The sequence below is a fragment of the Pseudonaja textilis genome, chromosome 2 (genome assembly GCF_049901715.1).
Source record: "Pseudonaja textilis isolate UNSWEBS1 chromosome 2, rPseTex1.2, whole genome shotgun sequence".
NCBI lineage: Eukaryota > Metazoa > Chordata > Lepidosauria > Squamata > Elapidae > Pseudonaja > Pseudonaja textilis.
In genome coordinates, this window is record NC_141991.1 from 4,816,051 (window position 1) to 4,833,836 (window position 17,786).

The following is a 17,786-nucleotide window of genomic DNA, read 5'->3' on the forward strand; positions in this document are numbered from 1 at the left end:
AGGCTCCTCGGGAACCTCCTCATCGCTGCTGCCAGTCCCCACAATCTCTGAAGGCAGCAGTCCACTCCCCAATGGTCCTGGCCCCTCATCTGAGTCCTCGCTCTCCTCAGCCGTCCGCACCTGAGAAGAGAAGAGATTGGACAGCCACTTGTCTGGAAGAGTGCAAAGAAGAATAACCAGGATGATTAGGGAACTGGAGGCTAAGACGGTTACAGGAACTGGGCATGGCTAGTTTAGTGAAGAGAAGGACCAGGGGAGATATGAGAGCGGTCTTCCAATATTTGAGGGGCTGCCACAGAGAGGAGGAAGGGGTCAAGCTATTTTCTAAAACACCCAAAGGCCAGACAAGGAATAATGGATGGAAACTGAACAAGGAGAGATTCAACCTGGAAATAAGGAGAAATTTTCTGACAGACCAATGGAACAGAAGTTGCCTTCAGAAGTTGTGGGAGCTTCATCACTGGAAACTTTCAAGAAGAGACTGGACTGCCATCAGTCAAAAATGGTGTAGGGTCTGCTTTGGGGGGGTGGACTAGATGACCTACAAGGTCCCTTCCAACTCCGTTAATCTGTATATCTGCAATAATACGGGGTCTTCTGCTTCAGCAGGGGCAAGATCTCCAAAGTCCCCTTCAACTCTTATTCTGTGTTCTGTATTACACAGAAGTGCTGCTCTTTGAACTACAAAGCAGGGAGCTGTGAGAAGTAGGAGGGGGGGGGCAATGGCTCCCTGTAGGGTAGAGAGAAAGGGGATGGAGAGGAGGGGGGTAGAGAGAGAAAAGGGAAGAAAGGAGAGGAATGGGAGAAAGAGAAATAGGGGAGAGAAGGGAGAGGAAAGAGGAGGAGAGGAGAGAGGGAGAGAGGAGGGGGAAAGGAGGGAGAAAGAAGGAGAGGAGGAGAGGGAGGAAGAGAAGGGAGAGGGGAGAGAGGAGAGGAGAGAGACATGAGGGAGGAGGAGAGACAGAGAAGGGGAGAGGAGAGACAGAAGGGGAGAGGAGAGAGAGACAAAGAGGAGAGACAGAAATAGGAGAGGAGAGAGATGTGAGGAGAGGAGAGAGACAGAGAAAGAGGAGAGGAGAGAGAGAAGTGGGGAGAGGAGGAGAGAGAGGGACAAAGGAGAGAGAGAAAGAGAGAGAGAGGGTGGGGAGAGGAGAGGAAGAGAGAGAAGGGGAGGGAGAGGAAGGGAAAGAGACAGAAAGTGGAGAGAGAGGGGACAGAGAGAGAGAGAGAGATGGGGGAGAGGAGAGAGAAAGAGACAGAGAAAGAGGAGAGAGAGAGAGAGATGGAAAGAGGAGAGAGACAGAAAGAGGAGAGAGAGAGAGATGTGGAGAGAGAGAGAGGAGAGGAGAGGAGAGGAGAGAGAGAGAGTGGGGAGAAGAGAGGAAAGAGACAGAACGGGAGAGAGAGAGAAAGAGGAGAGAGACAGTGGGAGAGAGAGAGAGAGAGGGAAAGGAGAGAGAGAGAGAAGGGGAGAGGAGAGAGAGAGATGGGAGAGGAGAGGAGAGAGACAGAACGGGGAGAGAGCGGGGAGAGAGGAGAGAGAAATGGGGGAGAGAGGGAAAGAGAGGCAATGACTCGTTGGGTTATAGATAACGCAATACCCAGCATTATGGTCCGGTGTGCAACGAAGCCAGCTTTCTGTTCCTCACTGACCCAAAAGTTTAGGCTGTCTCTTCCAGCAGAAGGATGCACACCAGCTAGCTGATCAATAGCGGATCTCAAAAAAGGCTAAGCAGGGCGGGCTCCATTCGGGAACAGGTTGGAAGACCACCAAGAAAACTACCTCAGGGTTATTAGGGTTGAACAGCTTTCCCCAAATCTCATTAGTCAAAAACTGTGTAGAATCTACTTGGGGGTGGGGGTGGACTGGATGACCTACAAGGTCCCTTCCAACTCTGTATCTGATCCAAATCTGCGTGAGGAGAGGGCTGGACTAGGAGACCTTCAAAGGTCCCTTTCCAGCTTTACTCATTGATGGATTGATGCCACTGCCCAGCCTCTCCGTCGCCAGGCCGGTCCGAGACCGCTGCGGGGAGCAAAGCAGAGCCGAAGCCGGTCGGGAGGGGGCGCCCGCGGGCTCCCTTCCGCCGATCCAGCGGCGGCGCGTCAAGGCGAAGCGAGGCGGGGATTGATGGGCGCAGCTGCGGCGGCCGCGAGTCCCGGGGCCCCCCCCAGCGCTCGCACGCCCACCGGACGGCGCCGGGGAGGAGAGGAGCCGCACGGGTCCCGCCGTTGCCGGTACGGACCGGGGGTTTGGCCGCCGGCGGGGATGTTACCTAGAGGCCTCCAGCCTTGGGATCCTGAGCCGGGAAGGCGGAGGTTTGCTCCGGAGTTGCGGCAGACCGTTGCACCGGGAGGCCTCCGGCCCGGGGATCCCGCGGTCTCCTCTTCGTCTGGGATCGTCCCCGGGGATCCAAGAGGCTCGGGGCGGATTGCATTGCCTTGCATTGCATCGCTTGCATTGCACGACATAAGCATTGAGTTTGCGCGTCTTGCTCGCCTAATCCAGCGCAGGGGTGGCGGACCCGAGGAGGGGGTCGGCGGCCCGGGGAAGAGGGAAATTGGGGTGCAAAGGAGGAAGGTGCGATCTACCCCTCCCACCGTGTGTCCCGCTGCAGGGCCGTCACGGAGCTCCTCCCGGGGGAGGCGGCGAGTCCGCGGATCCCCATTTGGGAGATCAGCCCTCCCGTCTTCTTGTCCCGTTGTGGGAGGGGGGGATACAAGAAGGGGACAGGCTGGCCTCGCCTCCTGCACTTCCCCTATCCTCCCCCCCTTAATATAGGTGCAGAGAAAGAGGCAGGCTTTAGAAAAGGAAAGGATATTTTTTTTATTAATTTTCTTTGTCTGAATATGATGCCCATTGAGAAAAAAGGGGGCTTCAATCTCCCCAAAGCAGTAAACAAAAACCTGTTTAATGTTTGAAGGGCCCATGTGTGACATCTGCCACCGTGCATCTGTGTGTGTGTTGTTAACTTCTTGATAAAAGAGTAGGTTGTTCTCTTTCAGTTCAGAAGTCATGGGAGCATCATCACTTAAGACTTTCAAGAAGAGATTGGACTGCCATTTGTCAGAAATGGTGTAGGGTCTCCTACTTGGGCAGGGGGTTGAACTAAATGACCTCCAAGGTCCCTTCCAACTCTATCTGTTATCTATCAGTTATCGGTTAATTTGCACCGAGACAAATTCCTTGTGTGTCCAACCACACTTGGCCAATAAAATATTCTAATCTAATTTTCTAAAAGGGACATGTCTGAGATAAGGTTTCCCCTAAAGTTTTAAAAGTTTACTGAGCATTAAGAAAGTGAATTTTGGATTGCAAATACCTAGCGCTTTTTAAAAATTCTTGGCTAGTTTCTCGTAGACTTGTGTGATGTTCTTGTATTGTGCTACAAGTGATTAATTCTGAAACCTTCGTTTAGACTAGATTTTGCAGGACAGAAGAGAAAGTGAGAAAAAGAAAGAGGACAGAAGGGTTTGTGTGATCTGGTGGGAGGTGTGGTTGATTTTATTATGTTAATTTATTTGATTCTTTTTACTAGTTTTACTATTTTAAAGGTGGTTTTATACCTTGTAAGCCGACTTGAGTCCACCATGGGCGAATAGGTGGCAATATAAAATCTAAGAAATAAAATAAGTAAATAAAATAAAGCCCCCAACGGAGAAACAGCAAAAAATCACCAGTGCCAAATGTTGCAAATATAAGCATAGCTTAGCATAGTATTTTAATTTATAATCTTTTATGCTAAAGCCATCCTACCTCCCCACAAAAGGAAACATTATGTAGCACCAAAATCTTGTCGTTTTGTAAAGATTGTATGTTTATCTAGGACTAAAATTGCCTTTTAGGTTCAGTTGAGAAATTTGATATAAAATAGTTCAGGATGGTTTTAGAATCATGTCAGCTGCATCTCAGATTTACTTTTGAAAACCGAGAAACAAAGTGAATTTCAGGCTTATCTGTTATATGTTCTCACAATATTCTGTCAAATAGACTAATTTGAAAATGCTCTATATTGTAGAAGAAGGGGCTAGAGAAGAAAGCCCCAGACCGGGCAGAAGAACCAAACATTGGGGCAGTTGAACCTCAGTTGGGAATCCAGAGCATCGCCTTGGATCCAGAGAGGCACATTCATTGGGATGGAAGCACGCTGGGAAACGCAATGGCAGCAGTTCCTCAAGACGCTTCAACCTTCTCACTCCAGAGAAGGAAATCCAACAAGATCCAGGAATTCTCCCTGGGAAGATCCCAAGGCCTTCCTGGCCTCCTTCGAGCAGGTGGCCAGAGCCTGCCGGTGGCCCAGAGGAGAGTGGGTAACCCATCTCCTGCCAGCCCTTTGTGGAGAAGCTGAAGAGGCCTTTCGGAACCTGGACGCCATTTATCAAGGGGATTACGAGAGCGTGAAGGCCGCCATCTTGAAAGGGGAAGCCACCAAAATGGAGGCCCGGCGTCAACGCTTCAGGCAGTTCTGCTGCCAGGAGGTGGAAGACCCTCGGATAGTTTACAAACAGATCCAGGAACTTTGTCACCAGTGGTTGAAGCCGGAGAGACGCACCAAAGAGCAGATCTTGGAGCTGCTGATCCTGGAGCAGTTCTTGGCCAGCCTGCCTCCAAAGGTTCAGAGCTGGGTTCAACCCAGGAGGCCGGACACGTGTTCCCAGGCGGTGGCCCTGGTGGACGACTTCCTGCAGAGTCGGCAAGGGACCAAATCAGAAGGCCATCCGGTATAGTTTATCCATCTCAGTGTTTATGTAACATACAGTATGGTGCGCATCTGGGCATTGTGTAAAAAACTGCAGTTACAGACAGTCCTTGAGTTATGATGGACCCGCCCCACCTCCCAAATGGGACTTAGGATCTGGTTTTGAAGTTCTGATTCCCTCCCCCGGTCATAATCACATGACCGTATTTTGGATCCTCACCAAATGGTTCACTTTTATGACAGTTTGCAGCACCTGTTGTTTTAGAACGATTTTGACAGAAACCTATGTTTAGTTCCGGTGTCCAGCAAAATCCAACAATGGGTTCATTTAACAACCATTGAAAACAAAAAGGTCATAAAACAGGTCTGGTCATGCAGTGCTTTAAGATCATCACAACTTAAGGACTATAATTGCCAGGCTCAATTATGGTCATAAATTGAGGATTGCCTGCAGTTAGTTAAAACTTGATGAAAACGAATGGCACTTCTGCATCATTGTCATTTCCTATTGACTGCAGAACTTTTGAACCAGAGACCCAAAAGTTTTTGGCATGATTTTATTTACATTAGAATTTTTGAGAGCCATTGTCAGGGCTCCAACAAGTCCACCCCCATTCAAATCAAATCTCTAGCCGCATCTCTCAGAGTAAAAAAAAATTTGATTTGTTTGGAGTGGCCATGTTGGCATTAGCTGGGTGCTGTGATTTTTGTGGCAATACTGGCACAAAGTAACAAACTCTCTTGGCTTGGTAATTGTTGTTCCATTTTAAGTTATTTTTCATTTATTAATAAGTTGTACAGATATCAGCCATTCTTTTACATCTCATTCTTATAGGGTTAGGGTTATGAGTTAAGGTTAGGGATAGGGTTGAAATTTGTGGCGGAGTGCTGTGCTGCTGTGAGATGTTGACTTGGCCATGCCCACCCAGTCACGTGACCAACAAGCCACGCCCACCCAGTCACGTGACCAACAAGCCACGCCCACAGAACCTGTAGCGAAAATGTTTGAACCTGGCACTGACGAGTCAATACGAAATGCTTGCCTCTACCGCTGTTTGTCTTTTAATTGTACTGTTTAAATTATTAAAGGGGACTCATTGTTTTAAATTTAAAATACGTGAATGTCTTGAAATTGAAGTCCACACATCTTAAAAGGTTGCCAAGGTTTACAAACACCGTTCTGAGTGGGACAGATTCAGAGACATAACCTAAGTTAACCTAGCCAGTTGTTGTTTCATTGTAGGGAGAAAATTAAAAATGCAGCCAGTGTAACTTCTCTGATTGTGCTAATGCAGTGATACTTAAGAAAACTGAACAGGAATTCTTACGGGCTGGAATCTGGCAATATTGTTTGGCAACTGAAGTGCCCTTCAATAATCCTCATAAGTCAAAGCAACCAGCCAATCAAGATTATGTCAAAATCAATCTCACTCGTTCTGAGTTAAAGACACTCCTCTGTCAGCTCATAAAACGTGCCTGTTTTAGTAGTTGCCATAAAAAAATGGGGAGGGAGAGGAAGAAAAACTGGAAGAGCAGTGCAGCAGTTTGAAAGTGAAAGTACATTCCAACTCTTATCTTTAAAAGATTGTAACTAAAATACCAGAGCTTTTGCCCACGAGTATATTTAATTGGAGAACGTGAATGATGACACCTAGCCCGTGAATGTGTTCAATTGGAGAATCTGATTTATGAAACACCCGGGGGGGGGGGAGAAACAGGGTCATAGGTGACTGTAAATTATGTATGCCAGAGTTGGCTTCATACAGGGAAGTGCCAGTATGTCGCCTCTAATAAATCCTTTGAAGTTTTTTGAAGTTTGGCTCGAGAATCATGACTGAATTAGGGCGATTGCTGGAATCCTGACATCCTGTCTCTTTCAGGGCACCCAAAATGAAGAACTGGTTGATTTTGAACGGGCAGAGAAGGAGCCCTTGGAAACTGTGAAGAAAGAAAACATTGAAGTGGAGATCAAAGTGCCAGGTACGAATGTCCTTCTGCATGTACATTTTTTTGAGCCTTTTTGAACTGAACAGCCAAAACCTACACTCAAAGCTCTTGTGCTTGATTCTGTCTTCTGGAAGAGAAGATTTTCAAAGAAGTGTAGTTTGTCCAGATCCATGAGAGTGGGACTGCAAGATATGGTTTAGCAATCCTTTAATTCACATCCCAATGTACCCAAGTGTTGAATTTTTCTCTTGATTTGGCTGAGTGATTTGATCAGGGCAGAGCTCTGTGAATCCATACGTTGCCTGATTTTCATCATGAATTTAAAAGGATTTAAATTCTCAAAGAATTGAAGAAAGCCTTGATATGAATACCAATTTAAAAATCCATTATTTCCCTGAATGGTAAGAAGATACCAAGGAAAACTAGATCCCAGTGGGTTTTCCGTTTTGACCGATGGGGAGTTTTGGAGAGCTACTCTCTCATTCTTGGATTATAGGATGTATCCTCAGATCCTGCTCAGTATCTTGTAAACGGGCATGATTTTGCTTTCTTCCAATCTACAATCTGCTATGTAACAGGGGTCTCCTAACTTGGCAACTTTAAGACTTGTGGATTTCAACTCCCAGAATTCCTCAGCCAGCCAGTCATGTTGGCTGGGGACTTCTGGGAGTTGAAGTCCACAAGTCTTAAAAGTTACTAAGTTTGGAGAGCCCTGATCTATTGTATGGTATGGTGCTCTTCATCAACTACTGGCACAAGAAGGCACAAACAAATTCCCTTTATAATGTCTGCCTCCCATCCCCTGCAGGCAATGGAACCAAATCCCCAAATCACATCAGCTCGTTGCTTCCTCTCGAAGGACCTGGAGTGGTCCAATCTGGACTGAAAGAGGTAGGTGCTGCTCTGGCGGGGTAGTTTTGGGGGCAGATTTGAAATATTGGTGGCATTTATTTCTGACTAGAATTCCAGCAGAGGTGAAATGCTGCCGGTTCGTCCCAGTTCACCAGAACCGGTAGTAAAAAAAAATGCTACCGGAGAACCGGCAGTATTCCGACACTCAGCTGGGTGACGCTCAGCTGTGCCGCGGGATTTAGATTAGCTAGAAAGCAGGAAATCATCAGATTTCTTGCTTTCCAGCTCAACTAAATCGCGCGGCACAGCTGATTCCACCCCCTCGCTGTTGTATTTACCTCAGAAGGCTTCAAAACGCTTCTTTTTCCAGCACCCAGGAGGCTTCCCTGAGGCCCACTAGGCCAAAAACGGAGAGGGGTGGGGATTCCGCGAAAGAAAGAAAAAAAGACTTTTGATACCCCCCACCAGTCACATGACCATATAGCCATGCTCGCCCAGTCACCTGACCACGCCCACAGAACAGGTAGTCAATAATTTGAATCCCAATTCATTGTTGGCTCTGTTAGCTGGGAGTTTATTTACAATTGATCTCCTCAGACTTGGGGAAATGGCTTTTGCAGACCTAAATCCGAAGATGACACACAACTGGCCTAGAGATTTGAGAAAGCAGGTAGTCCTCGACCACGACTGAGCCCAAAATTTCTGTCGTTGAGTGAGACATTCTTTTAAATAAAAGTTTTTTATTTTTACGTACAATAAATCCATTCCATTTCAATTATGTGTCAATTAGGCATATATTTCATGTGCTTACAATTAATAATGCACTTCTTATCAACAGAACAATAATCACATTCCCATGTAAGCAATATCCAATATATCTATTTCACAAGCTTCTCTTATTGTTTTATATATACATCTAGTCCATTTTAATTTGTTTTATTTTCTAACTATTGATAAAACAAATCCCATACCATGTAATATTCAGATTCTTCTTTTTCCAAGTGAGACATTTCTTAAGCGAGTTTTGCCCCATTTTACGACTTCTTGCCATGATTCAGTGCAGTTGTTAAGCTAGTCACATGGTTTGTTAAGTGAATCTGGCTTCCCCCATTGACTTTCCTTCTCGGAAGGCCACAAATGTTGATCACATGGCCCTGGAACCCTTGTAACTATCATAGATCAGTTGTCAAGCATCTGAATTTTGATCATGTGATCACAGGGATGCTGCAGTGATCGTAAGTGTGAAAGGCAGTTGTAAGTTACTAAATTGTTCTGACCAAGGTTTCCTGAGACCATAATTAAGCACACACATAGTTAAAACAACTTTTGTTTTATTTCAATGCTGGGAATTATTTTCATTCCCAGCCAGTAATGAGTCTCAAACAGTCCCTTGAGATAAGCACCCACCTTTCTCTCCTTTGAATTGCTGCTAACAGCTAATTTGAATTGCTGCTAACAATTAAAAGTGCCAAATGAATTATAAAAAACAACTAAAGTACAAAGTCCACACGCAGAGCTTCAAGGATTAATCGAACAGAGCAAATGACTTTGCTTCCTGCAAAGCTTTCATCACCTTTGCCTGTCCTTTATGCCTTATGGGAGGGGCAATCACCTCCAAGTCTTACTCCTGAGTCACTGCTTTTGTCTCAGCTGCCTTTGCCTTCGAGCAGCTCTGTGCATATGCGCCCTGGGAACAGGCTCCCCTTGTTCTTCTGCCTCGCTGCTGCCAGACTGCAGAGGTTCCAGAGTTAGCATCCCACTCCAAGATGGTTCTGGCCCCATCTCTGTATCGGACCCAGGACCCTTGTCCGAGTCCTCTCCAGACTCCCTGACTGGTCCCCGTTCTTCCCCACTGTCCGATTCTGCTGCTGTCTGCACAGGCTGCTGGCGAACCACAACAAGGACTACCTGTACTGAGATACAGGCTCCTGTTCGCCTCACTGCATTGATCCATGGATTGGATACAGTATTGTAATCAATGGTTTTTGGCCATGAAGGTTTATTGTGGGTTTTTGGCAATAGGACCTGATGGGAAAGTGTCTTCACCTCTTTGCAGGAACTGATGGACCTCAAAGAAACGGACGTGCGTTTGCAGGCAGCCAAGCAGAGGCTGACCCGCGCAGCCCACCAGAGCACAGCCTGGCAGGTCCTGCAGGAAGAACCTCGAAACATAGGTGGTTTAAGTGAGGAGGGTACGTAGAGTCCAGCAAGGCTGGGAAACATCATCCCACCTATTTACACCTGTCTATGTACTTATCACTTAGGGAAAAAAATAGATATCTGATTAGATATCTGTAGTGAATTGGGGGAGTCGGGAAAAGATAACTGTTTGGAAGAACAGAACGGAATGGTTAAACCTGACCAGTTCCTTCAAAAGAAGCACAATCTACCTATTTTTTTCATGTATTTTTAGTTCTTGAATGAAATTAAAGTACTGGGAAGAGTCACCATTCAAACAGTTCTCTGTCTATTTGTCTGTCTGTCTGTCTGTGTCTGTCTGTTTGTTTGCCCTTGGAAGTTGTGGGAGCGCCATCACTTGAGACTTTCAGGAAGAGATTGGACTGCCATTTGTCAGAAACAGTGTAGGGTCTCCCGCTTGGGCGGGGGTTGGACTAGATGACCTACAAGGTCTCTTCCAACTCTGATTATCTGTCTGTCTGTCTGTCTGTCTGTCTGTCTGTCTATCTATCTATCTGTCTATCTATCTATCTATCATATCTATCATCTGTCATCCTTTATCCATCCACCCATCTATCCTTTTTTCAAACTTAAAAGATAAACAAAAGAATTTAAAAAGTGGGAAAGAAAGAAAGATAAAGAAAAAAGTATTAAAAATAATAGAGAGTGAGGAAAAAGGGATACATTTGAAAGATACCTAAAGAAGCGACTTCCAATCTTTTCACCAGACATACATATCGTCCCCTCCTTCACGATTACAGTTCCCTTCTTCCCTCTTGTAACCATTTTTAATCAGTAAATCCACAAATGACCAGTTTTTTCTACGAAGCATGCTCTTCTCAGTAAATGTTTAATGAAAAGTTCTCCATAAACAATTCCTATTGATAAAAAATATTTCAGTTAACAAATGCATTTACAAAATAGCCGAGCTTGTACTTAGGGGTGTTTGTATCCTCAAAAACTACAAAACTGTGATAAAGGGGACATTTGGTAGCACTTTGGAGTGGGGGGAAATCAAACATTCTTCCCACGGTGGATGATTGGCTGCAAAAACTGACAGGATTAGCATAGACGGCTGAATTCAGGAGTGGGCTGCTGAGGATTCACAGGAGTTCGGAAGGCCCCCTAGTTAAGATTCTGTGCAGTTTGGAGAACTCCCAAATCCCACTCCTGGTTGGTCCCTCCCCCACCCAGACTCCCCAATGCGGCCTGTTTTGGATGCAGGTAAATGCAGGGCGCGCACGGAGGCTCGGGAAGGGCAAAAAACAGGCTTCCCAGAAGTTTGGGAAGGCCGGAAACGGGCCTGTTTCTGGGTTCCACAGAGCCTCCGGAGCCCGGGGAGGTTGTTTTTGTCCTCCCGGAGACTCGAGGACAGCCTCTGGAGCCCAGGGAGGGCAAAAATGCCCCTCCCCCATGTTGCAGGAGGCTGACTAGGCCACACCCACCATGGCAATCCCCACCATTGACTGCTATAATTAAAGAAAAAAATACAACCAGCCTTGTTTCTACTTGGAAACCACTTCTGGACTTTGTGCTTGAGATGGGAAAAAAATGAAACATTGATTTTGGGTTTTACCAATTAGGTAGGTTTGTTGTGATAGTAATGGCTAGTATATATGATTATGCAAAAGTAAAACGTTGAGGCTGTGTGTTATTACTTTATTTTACTATGCTAAAAAAAAGTCACTGCTTTTTCCCCCCCTTTCCATTTTCACCCTACACTTTTTCCTCTTTTCCATTTTCTTCTCTTACTTTCCCATCATTTTCCTTTCTCTTTGTATTTTATATTTCGATAAATTAATAAAAAATTGTCAACGGAAGAAAAAGAAAATTCGAAGCCTGCTTTACCCCCCAAATAAATGCACCAGTAGAAAAAGGAGATTAGTGCACTTGTTTGAAATGAAGGCCTCAGGACAGAATTAAAAGATGTTTGTCTTGCTCTGCAGGTGACAGAAAGGAGAATAGGGTTAAAGTGGAGGATTTTCAGGGTGGAGAAGATGCAGAAGAGATATGTGGCCAAGACACTGTGATACGCCCTGAGAATCTGCCATTAAAAGCCGAGATGGAAGGAGAAAGCGGTGTATCCAATCAGCATAGATGGAGGCCACCGCTGGAAATTGAGAGAAGGCGCAACATGCTTGAAAAAGATCTTACTACTGCTGTTCCAGAAAAGACCAACAAGGATAAAAGGTCCATGTTCTCCCAATATGATAGAAGGTACCTCTACCAGGTGGAACTGAATCCGATACCTTCTGTGGAGAAATTGGACCAATGTCCTCAGAGATTTGAGGACAGCTACCAGCATACTTCAAATGTGAATCAAGAGGAGAAAGGCACTGTAAGTGAGAAAAGGGTTGAAATAGCTGAGAATGGAACAGGGAATAACGCAAACACTTACCTGAGTAACAATCTCAGAGAAACACATAACAATTCTCCCGAGTCAGGGAAAACCTTGACTAACCCAAACTCACTAAACAGATTCCCAGTGTGTAATCCCGAAGAGGAATGGTACGAGTGTTCCCACTGTGGGAAGGGCTTCAATAAAGCCAAATACTGGAAACAGCACCAGAAAATTCACACCGGGGAGAAGCCATACAAATGTTCCCACTGTGGGAAATGCTTCAACCAGTCAGGCAACCTGAAGACCCATCAAAGGATTCACACCGGAGAGAGACCCTACAAATGTTCCCAGTGCGGGAAATGCTTCAGTCACACCAACTGTTTGAAGATGCACCAGAGGATTCATACTGGAGAGACCTACAAATGCACTCAGTGTGGGAAATGCTTCCGAGAGACGGGGATTTTGAAGAGGCATCAACGAACTCACACTCGGGAGAGGCCTTACAAATGTTCCCAGTGTGGAAAATGTTTCAGTCTGTCGGGAATCCTGAAGAGACATCAACGAACCCACACTGGTGAAAGACCCTACAAATGTTCTCAGTGCGGGAAGGGCTTCAATCAGATGGGAACGTTGAAGAAACACCAGCGAATTCACACAGGCGAGAAGCCGTACAAATGTTCTCACTGCCAGAAATGCTTCAACGAGAGAGGAAATTTGAAGAGGCATCAGAGAATCCACGCCAGAGAGAGCCTTAATATCATACAAGAATTCATCTTGGAAAACGACCATATCAATGTTATCAAGGTGGGAAAGACTTCTACAGGGCAAGAATTCTAAAGTGACATTAAAAAACAACAACAACATACTAAAGGGACACGGTTAGTGCGTGTGTAAGAAATTTCTAGGACAAGGATCTCCAAACTTGGCAACTTTAAGACTTAAGCGACAGGAGGCTAAAACATATAAAGATGCAGGAAGTGGGTATGTCTAGTTTAATGAAAAGAAGGACCGGGGGAGACATGGCAGCAGTCTTCCAATACCTCAGGGGCTGCCACAAAGAAGAGGAAGTCAAGCTATTTTCCAAAGCCCCCTGAGGGCAGGACAAAAAGCAATGGATGGAAGCTAATCAAGGAGAGAAGCAACTTAGAACTAAGGAGGAATTTCCTGTCAGAATTGGTGGAACAGTTTGCCTCCAGAAGTTGTGAATGCTCCAACACTTGAAGTTTTTAAGAAGAGATTGGACAACCATTTGTCTGAAATGGTCTTTCCTGCCTGAGCAGGGGGTTGGACTAGAAGATCTTCTACGCCCCTTCCATCTCTTATTTTGTTATTCTGCTACTTACGACTGGCTAGGGCAGTGAAGGCGAACCTTTTTGTTGTGGTGTACCGAAAGCGTGCGCCGGCACCCACATTGCAAGGCACCCCCCCTGCACATGCACACGCAGCACCCTTGCCCCGCCCCCTTACCTGCACTGCACATGCGCGTGCCTTCCCGCTGATTTTTGGCCCGTTTGAGGCCGTTTTCGCTCTCCCGGAAGCTCAAGAGAAGCTTCTGCAGCCTCGGGAGGCTGAAAACGGGCCTATTTTGGCACTTCCGGTATTTCCGGAAGGCCCATTTTTCGGTCTCTCCCAAGACTTCAGAGGTTTCTCTCAAGCCTCCAGGAGGGTGAAAATGGCCTCAAACCGGCCAAAAATAAGCTGGGAGGCACGTGCATGCACAGTGCAGGTAAGTTTGGCTGGGACTCGCGTACCCGCAAAAACGGCTCTGCGTGCCACCTGTGGCACGTGTGCCATAGGTTCACCATCACGGAGCTAGGGAATTCTGAGAGTTGAAGTCCACAAGTCTTCAAGTTGCCGTGTTTGGAGACTCCTGGTCTAGGAGATCACTTGGAAAGCCCCTAAAGATTTCCACATTTTATTTATAAGGAAAAATCCTAGCATCGGGAGTAAATTGTTAAACAGTTGGATCAACTATCCAGAATGGTGGTGGATTCATTTTCACTGATTTGAACCCATAGCTGCTGGCAGAATATCTGCAAATGGACTATTTCAGCTTGGATTCCTGCACAGAAGTGGGATTGGATTTGATGACTCTTTCTCCATTTTTTTCTATGATTGTATACCAGAGATGCATTATATAAATATTCTCAGTGAAATTGTTAACGCAGCAGAACTGGAGGCCCATCTGACCTAGAATCTGTACAGAAAGTAAAGATTCAAATTTGTGAAATCAAATTAAACATTTGGCCGCATTTCTGTGCCGCAAACTGTACAGAAAGTTTTCTGCAGACATCCCTTGTCTGAGCTGGTTGTGTTTCTCCATCATCTTGCTCAATAAAAACCAACCTTTCATTTTATACTATTTGTATAGACATTTATGAGATAGGAAATAAACTGAAATGAAAACTGCTTGAATCCCTAGCATCGGTTTTGTCTTTTTCACTGTAGTTGTACAACTGGGTCAGGTTTTCCGTCACGCTGCCCATCAGGACTTATTTTATATTTCCAGGGAGTCCTTGACTTATGACTGATTGTTTAACAATCATTCAAAGTTACACTGGTGCTGAAAAAAGTAACTTATGACCCAGTTTCACACTTGAAGACTTCACAGTGTCCATCATGCCCCTGTTGGGAGTCTGAATCCAAGGAAGAAGACGAACAGTTGACAGGGAGTGGGAGTATGGCTCCGTTGGCTGTGGAGGAAACCTGGGAAGGGCAAAGTCCGGCTGGGCAGAGCAAGGAAGGGGTAGAACAAGGGAGAGGGAGTTCAGAGGAAAACCAAGCCCTACCCCCTCTTCATCCTAGGGCAGGCAGGGAGGAACAGAGAAGAGAGCAACGTGGGTCATGTGATTTACGGGGGAGGAAAGGGCCCTGATTCCCTTCATTAGCCACAGTTGGGAAGAACGTTTATAAGAAATGCAGGCTGTGTGCGGCAGCTGCTGGGAGCAAATGTGACTTTGCTTATCTGTGTTCCTGGCTCTTCCCAATCATGTGAGTTTTGCCATGCCTTCATGTCTGGAAGTCTTGCTCCTGCCCTGTCAAACTAATTACCTCAGTTTGGTTTGACTGGGCTTAAAGTTACAGTTTATGTTGACCATGTTTTGGACTTGATTCTGCAGTTAAAGGCTGTTCCTGGGAGAGTTTTTCTCCAGCCAGAAGGTAATCTGGACACTGGAGGCAAAGTTGGAGCTACTAAAGGTACTCTTATTGATTATCTGACTGTGTTGCCTTTGTGCCATGCTCCGGGTCATCACAGTCCCCCATAGTTCTATGGTCGCAATTCAGGCATTTGACAAATGGCATTTATTTATGGTTTGCTCAAAAGCGAATGTAGAAAATGGTACATTGATACCAAAGGAGATGGACCATCAGGGGCAGAAAGTCTCCTTGGAGTGGGGGTGGGTGGGGACAGGAAACTCCTGTAGTCCAGCCCAGCCCAATTCATCCCAAACCCCAAAGGACTATATTTAAGTTTTTGACTTGCGACTATAATTGAGCCTAGAATTAAGGCCATAAGTTGTGCTGGTGCTTAAATGGGTCATTACATCACCAACCAGATTTTATGACATTTGTGACTTATTTAGCGAACCCTGTGACTGGAGCTGTGGTAGCGCAGTATTTGCAGGCTAACTCTGCCGACTTGCCCGCAGTTCGATTCTGACCAGCTAAAGGTTGAGTCAGCCTTCCATCCCTCTGAGATCATCAGTAAAATGAAGACCGAGTATTCTGACCCAGGCTTCATGAAACGTAATTAATATCAAATTTGTTTTAAAAGCAAAACCTATTTTATTGCAACTCTGGGAATTGTTTTCCTTCCCAGCCAGAACTAATCTTAAATAGTTCCCCGAAATAAGCACACACCTTTCAGTGCTGTGGAATGCTGCCAAAAACTATCCAATTAACTATAACAGAAACCAATCAAAGTACCAGAAAAACCCAACCAGAGCTTCAAGGAGACTCGGAATCTATCAAACTACTTTGCTTCCTGCAAAGGTTTCATCATTGAGGTCTGACTTTTATCCCTTCAAAACAGTTTTCATCCATTTTCCAGAAACTGATCTTAAGTTATTTGGACTGTAATACGCAGGATTATTTATCCATCTAGCTACCAGTTACAATCAATTCTTAGTGAAAAACCAGTTAAATATGAGCCAGCCGTGTGCAGCAGCAGCCAAAAAAGCAAATGCAATCCTAAATTGCATTAACAGAGCGATACAGTCAAGATCAAGTGAGGTGCTAATACCAATCTGTAAAACCTTAGTAAGACCACACCTAGAGTACTGCAACCAGTTTTGATCACCACACTATAAAAAAAGATGTTGAGACTAGAAATAAAGTGCAGAGAAGAGCAACCAGGATGATGAGGGGACTGTAGGCTAAAACATGAAGAACGGTTACAGGAATTGGGCTTGGCTAGTCTAGTGAAGAGAAGGACCAGGGGAGACAGGATAGCGGTCTTCCAATATTTGAGGGGCTGCCACAGAGAGGAGGAAGGGGTCAAGCTATTGTCTAAAGCACCCGTAGGCCAGACAAGGAATAACGGATGGAAACTGAACAAGGAGAGATTTAACCTGGAAATAAGGAGAAACTTTCCGACAGGGAGAACAATCAACCGATGGAACAGCTTTGCCTTCAGAAGTTGTGGGAGCTTCATCACTTGAGACTTTCAAGAAGAGATTGGACTGCCATCTGTCAGAAATGGTGTAGGGTCTCCCACTTGGGTGGGGGGGGGTTTGGACTAGATGACCTACAAGGTTCCTTCCAACTCTGATTATCTGTTATCTGTTACCCTTTTAAATGATCCTGTTAGGACAGTTTTGTAGGCAAAAGCAATAGCACAGAAACTAGGTCTATACCGCTTCATGGTGCTTTACAGCCCTCTCTAAGCCGTTTCTATAGAATTAGAATAGAATAGAATAGAATAGAATAGAATAGAATAGAATAGAATAGAATAGAATAGAATTTTTTATTGGCCAAGTTTAGTTGGACACACAAGGAATTTGTCTTGGTGCAAATACTCTCAGTATAGAGTCAACATATCCCCCTCCCCCTCTGACAATCTGGGTCCTCATTTTACCGACCTCGGAAGGATGGAAGGCTGAGTCAACTTTGACCCGGTCAGAATCGAATTGCTGGCAGCGGGCAGAGTCAGCCTGCCATATTGCATTCTCCCCACGGTTAATCCACTTTTCACTAAAGTTCTTAGGAAGATGGCTTTGTACTTATTTGTGTTTGGCGGAGCTTTAATCAAATTACAAAACTGTTCAGGTTATGAGGGAGTTTTGGATATATTGTTGCCAGTCTTGATGGAGGTATGTGCCATCTATACAATAATTTATACAAATTTTCTTTGAACGGTGTGGCCAAAGACGTTTTTTTAAAATATTTGCCAATTGACTCTAAATTAATATCATAACCAAAATTCTTCATCCATACCACCATTGTTTCCTTTACTTTTTCCTCTTCTAAGGTTTTCCAACTTTCTGATCGTCTAAAGAGGGTACTTACTCCCTGTTTTTGGCACATCTCCATTTGGAAAATAGGAAATATTTTCCCTCACAAACCCAGGATAAGTGGTTTTTTTTTTTAATTCAAACATTTCAGTCTGGAAGATGTTTCTTCTAGGGCAAGTTTCAACTCTGCCGCTCTGAGGAAGCAGATCAGGACTCTTTCCCCAAACCTGATGAAATGGACGATGGGCTTCGTAGTTGAAGTGCTGCTGTCGGAACTACAAAGCAGGGAAGTGAAGCTGAGAAGTAGGAGAGAGA

General features: G+C 45.3%; 1 protein-coding gene across 4 annotated transcripts; it reads left to right on the top strand.

Moving 5' to 3' along the window:
• Nucleotides 1-2,063: 2,063 nt before the first annotated feature.
• LOC113450240 (uncharacterized) lies at nt 2,064-14,433 on the top strand. Of its 4 annotated transcripts, none has more exons than XM_087927955.1 (6): nt 2,064-2,238; nt 4,020-4,722; nt 6,581-6,680; nt 7,456-7,538; nt 9,556-9,691; nt 11,624-14,433. In XM_087927955.1, exons 2-6 carry the CDS (start codon nt 4,138-4,140, stop codon nt 12,853-12,855), a joined length of 2,136 nt encoding a protein of 711 aa, XP_087784081.1. In that variant the 5' UTR covers nt 2,064-2,238; nt 4,020-4,137; the 3' UTR covers nt 12,856-14,433. The 4 variants fall into 4 exon arrangements, with proteins under 4 accessions (XP_087784081.1, XP_087784082.1, XP_087784083.1 ...); XM_087927956.1 differs by having other exon boundaries at nt 2,086-2,238; nt 4,023-4,722; XM_087927957.1 differs by lacking the exon at nt 2,064-2,238 and adding an exon at nt 3,182-3,493.
• Nucleotides 14,434-17,786: the final 3,353 nt, after the last annotated feature.

Coding starts and splice junctions, on each gene's coding strand:
- LOC113450240 (XM_087927955.1), top strand. CDS start 4,138: ATGGAAGCACGCTGGGAAACGCAATGGCAGCAGTTCCTCAAGACGCTT. Junction 4,723..6,580: donor CCAAATCAGAAGGCCATCCG/GTATAGTTTATC, acceptor TGTCTCTTTCAG/GGCACCCAAAATGAAGAACT. Junction 9,692..11,623: donor AGGTGGTTTAAGTGAGGAGG/GTACGTAGAGTC, acceptor CTTGCTCTGCAG/GTGACAGAAAGGAGAATAGG.